This window comes from Tursiops truncatus, chromosome 19 (assembly GCF_011762595.2).
Source record: "Tursiops truncatus isolate mTurTru1 chromosome 19, mTurTru1.mat.Y, whole genome shotgun sequence".
NCBI lineage: Eukaryota > Metazoa > Chordata > Mammalia > Artiodactyla > Delphinidae > Tursiops > Tursiops truncatus.
In genome coordinates, this window is record NC_047052.1 from 47,540,305 (window position 1) to 47,544,966 (window position 4,662).

The following is a 4,662-nucleotide window of genomic DNA, read 5'->3' on the forward strand; positions in this document are numbered from 1 at the left end:
CCTCACCAGTGGGATCACCCATAAGCACGGCTAAACCTCAGGAGGTGAAAAGTGTTCAAAACCAACGTCCCTCGGGGCTGCGACTCCGGATCTCAGTTTCTCCGTTTCAGTCTTGGCATTCCCACCCTAGCTCAGCTTCAGGAGGTAGAAATATCTCAGGTAGGTTATACTGAGGTAGGTCAGCAATGAGGTAGAAATAACTCCTTTAAAACACTATACAAAGTAATTAAACTTTTATTGAAGCCTTATGTGCCAGACATTGACCACACTGAGGCGTAAGGCACGGTCCCTGCCCTTGAGGAGCTCACAGTCTATAAAAGAAGACAAAGAAGATGCCAAAAAATGATTCCCACAAAGATTCAGGGGCAGGAGGCAGAGCCCTCAGACCCCATCTATCCTATTCCAGGTTGACTGTGAGAAAGCGAATACGAAGCTTATCACTGTCTCTCCCACCTTCCCTGGGACAGCTCTGACTTCCCTCTGACCTAGGCACCAGGAGAAGACCAGGGAGAGACAAAGATGAGGGGGATACAGTTGCTGCCCTCAAAAAGCTGGAACACCCTGGCAGGATATATACAATGGTAACTTTCTGTCCCAAAGCCGCAAACCAGTGCAGCAAAAGCTAGGGAGAACAGGGGCTGGGCCAGCCCAGTCCAGTGGTGGAAGAGGGGGTAATGGGAAGGGAGGGTACCCATGGCCAAGGAAGTAGGGCAAGAGGTAGAGAAGTTCATAGTAAGGTGACAGTAGCCACAGCCAACAGAAGAGCCACCCACCCCACTGAAGGAGCTGCAGAGCCTTTATTAGGGGGCCCATCTTTTATGGGGTACTGCCCAATATTTCTACGGTCTTGGTGGCCACTAGTACCTCCAGCCGAGGTAGATTCCTCCACCTGGGAGGTCTCAGGTTCGACCTCTTTTGGAGAAGTCTGGCTGGCTGGGGCTGGGGTGGGTTTGGTGGTGGAAGTGGAGGACGGGGCTGGGGTGGGTTTGGTGGTGGAAGTGGAGGCCAGGGTTGGGGCAGAAGTACTGACAGAGTTGTTTGCAGCCAGAGTGGTGGACGGAGGACGGGGCAGCAGGACAAGGGGCGGGAATTTAGAGGAAAAATAGGTCTTGTTGCGGAGGTCCGAGTTACAGCGGGACCCCTGGCAGCAGGAGCCGCTGAGCGTGAACCCTGGGCCTGTCGCTGAATCCCGGGTGCAGGATTCATCCTGGACGCAGCCCCGGACAGGCAAGGATACAGTCACATTAGCTGCAGGAGGGAGACACAGGTAGGTCCGTGGTTGGAGGGAGGGGGTAGGCACAGCCAGAATGAAACTTAGGGGCAAGACAAGAGCAAGAAGACCCAAAACAGGGGACAGAAGGACTCTGCATCCATTAAACCCAAAGTCTCAATTAGGGCCCCACTTTGAGAAACACTGTCCCACTGTCTTTGGCACACGGTGGACCACATTTCCCATAGTACTTTGAGAGGAAAAATGTGTAGAATGAACTACAAGTCCCACAATGCCTTGGAAGAAAGGTTTGAACTGGGATACAACACCTCTCACAGGAGGAAAGAGCAGAAGACCATTGCCTCCCTCTCTCTCCCCCCACCCCTCACACCACCCCCACCAAAATTCAGTCTTAGAGTCAGAATTACATTTGCCATAATACACCTGGCAGAGGATGGAATTTGAAGAACATCTCCCATGGTTCCCTGAAGCAGAGGCCAGGAGGCTGAACTACATCTCTCCTAATACTTTGGGACAAGTGGGGACACTAACCCTTCAGTTTTAAGGAGTCAGAACTACACTACCCACGATGCCTGGGCAGAAGCTTGGAGGCTTAAATACATTTCCCATTGTACATCCTCCCATTCTGCACCTGGCAGGCCTCTATGAAAATTGTATTTCCCCAAAAACTCTAGGACAAAAGCATTCCTATTCCCGTGCTATACTGGGAATAGGACTGCATTTCTCAAGATGCTCTAGGACAAGCCACGAACTTAGGCCTTCAGTTCCCAGAATGCGCTGAGGTGGGGGAACCCTTTGCGTAAAGGTCTACCTACCACCCATGAGGCCTCAGAAAGGCTACCACAACCTGTGAAGGCCCGGTGCTTCGAGCTCACTCACCTGCCGTCAAGGTGACGTTGCCGTCGAAACAGCCCTTGTACAAGTGGTCGCTGGCGTTGTAGCACCTCACGACGGGCGGCGCCGTACCCTGGCACTCCTTGCGGCTCAGCCCCACGCAGCTGTAGCACTCGACCCCATTAGGCTCGTAGTCACTCTCATTGCCTGCGAGAGGGGCGGGGAGGAAGGAAGGGGTCGAGAGGGTTCAGGAAGCACAGCCCTGCTCCGCGTCCCTCCAGACCACGTCTCCGCCCCTCGACGGACACTCAGCTCAGCCTATAATCCCGCCCCAGGGCGTGGCCCCGCCCCCAGCCCCTACGGAGTTCTCCCGCCTTCCCCTTGCGACCGCCCCTAGCCGCTCAGCCCAGACGTGGCTCCGTCCCTGAGCTTGCGGCCCTGCCCCCACCGACCTGCGGGGATGAGTGCTCGCGAGGTGAGGTTGAGCTTCGCGTTGCAGCGGTCCTGGGAGCACTGATGCAGCTGGACGAAAGCCAGAATCCCGTAAAGGTCCAGTCCGCGATCATTCTTGCCCGGGAGTCCCGAACCGCAGCCCCGCACTGCCACCGAGAATTGCCCGTGGACTGCGGAGAGGAGAGGGGGCGGGGTCAGAGGGGCGGGGCCTGGAATAGACCGGCACCAGAGAATAGGCCAGGGTGGGAGGGCGAGGGCCTCAGAAAGAGCCGATCCGAGGGGAAAGAACAACAGACCGAGGGGCGGAACCTGAAAGAGAGGAGTCTGAGGGGACAGACAGGCTGATAGACACTGGACACAATCGACGCGGGAGGGCCAAGAGTGGAGCTAAGACGGAGCACGACCATAGGGAGTCGGAACCGCAGGAAGCAGCATCAGAAGGAGCTGAGACCGACAAAAAAGGCACAGGATCAGAGACGGATGGGGCCTCCTAGGAGCCGTGGCCGCAGACAGGGGCGGGTCCGAGGGGCGGAGCCTCAGCCTAGGGATTTTAGGAGACGACCTCTAGAGGGATCTCCATCTCCAAGGGCCCCATTGGATGGGGGAGGCTGGGGTGGAGAGGATTCTGGCAGGGACAGAAGTGGGTAGGGAGATCTCAGTGGTCCAGGGCAGATGGATAGGGTGTGCCCTTGAAGGAGACGAGGTCCCAGATCAGGGTTCTCCCAGTTCACGCCACCCATGCGCAACTCTCCGTCCTCATCCCTCTAAGCCCTAATGGCGTGGTTGTGTTGAAGGGCCCACGCCAGGCTGAAAGGGAAGGATGGGGCTGCGTTCAAGGGGGTGTGGCCAAATTCAGAGGGAGGGGCGGGACCATAAGGAGGAGGGGCCCAGATGGAGGAGCGTAAAGGAGTACGCAAGGGCCCGGAGGCCCCACTCACTAGACTCCACCGCCCCTACGGCCTCTGTGCAGACGTCCATGCCTGGCGCGCACTTCACCGTCTTAGTCTTCTGCGGAGAGCATCCGTCATCGGCTTTCTGCACGCAGCTGTAACACTCCAGGGCCTGCGCTCCTGGGGGTACAGAGGCAGGTAGAACTGAGCTATCCCTACTGAAGCCTCCTCCCCCAAAGGAGAAATAGTCGTTCCCACTCCCTCTGTCCCTGTGCAATCCTATTGCACACCCTTTTCCAGGGCGGCGTAAGGAAAACCTAGCCGCAAGTCTGAGGCCAGGAGATACATTGTGACCCTTTCCGTCAAACGTCCTATGCCTGCAGTGGGAGCATCTTTCCCACAGCCCTTTATGCCCAAGGTGGGGGATCCCTGCCATAGACGGGGGTGGGGGGACTTCTTCCTACAGTTCTCCACTCAGGATGGGAGAATTTTACCCACAGTCAAGTCAGCTCGGTGAGGGATCCCTTCCCACAGCCCCCCGTCTGCTTAGGATGGAAGAAATTTTCCCACAGTCCCCTCTGCCCAGGGTAGGGAACCTTCCCGCAGCCCACCCCCTCCCCCGACCCCTCTGCCCAGGATGGGAGATCCTTCCCACGAGCCCGCTCTGTATGGGGTGGGGGAACCCTCCCTAGAGCTCCCACTCTATCCCCTCCGCCCCCTTCCGGCAGCAGACTCACCTTCTAGAAGCAGCAGCGGAGGCAGCAGCAGCAGCCAGCCCGTTGCCCAGATCGCTACCCGGGAGCCTGCTTTCCTGGCGGGGTCCATGGTTCCGTCCTGCTCTCTCGGCTTCCACTCTAGCTGTGCCGCCTCCCAACCCGGGTCCTCTTACGTGAGCCCAGGATGAGTAACCTCGCCCCAGGCAACCCTGGCCTTGCCCAACCAGGCCAAATCAGCCTCAGCTGTGGGGCGCGACACCCGCCCCCGGATGCGTCAGCCACCACTGCCAAGGATTGAAAGGGCGGGAGTCAAGGTTCCCTGGCAGTTCCCAGGAGAAAGTCTGTGTGTTTGTGGCGGTGGGGAGAGGATATAAGGCTCACACAGAGGGTCTACTCAACATTCAACACTCAGTAAATGCTGAGTGAGTGCAGGCTTTGGGCCGGGTGATGCTGGAGACTAAACAGAACCAGTGCTGGTCTTCACAGAGCTCACAGTCTGACGGGGGAGACAGATATTAATCCAATAATCATACAAATT

The 4,662-nt window shown here is 57.3% G+C and overlaps 1 protein-coding gene across 1 annotated transcript; it reads right to left on the reverse strand.

Moving 5' to 3' along the window:
• Window positions 1-218: 218 nt before the first annotated feature.
• LYPD3 (LY6/PLAUR domain containing 3) lies at window positions 219-4,662 on the reverse strand. The gene is made up of 5 exons (XM_033845681.2): window positions 4,146-4,662; window positions 3,457-3,588; window positions 2,518-2,688; window positions 2,111-2,272; window positions 219-1,248 (listed from the first exon to the last, which is right to left on the reverse strand). Exons 1-5 carry the CDS (start codon window positions 4,231-4,233, stop codon window positions 728-730), a joined length of 1,074 nt encoding a protein of 357 aa, XP_033701572.1. The 5' UTR covers window positions 4,234-4,662; the 3' UTR covers window positions 219-727.

Coding starts and splice junctions, on each gene's coding strand:
- LYPD3 (XM_033845681.2), bottom strand. CDS start 4,233: ATGGACCCCGCCAGGAAAGCAGGCTCCCGGGTAGCGATCTGGGCAACG. Junction 2,273..2,517: donor GCGAGCACTCATCCCCGCAG/GTCGGTGGGGGC, acceptor CCCCTCTCGCAG/GCAATGAGAGTGACTACGAG. Junction 1,249..2,110: donor CAACGTCACCTTGACGGCAG/GTGAGTGAGCTC, acceptor TCCCTCCTGCAG/CTAATGTGACTGTATCCTTG.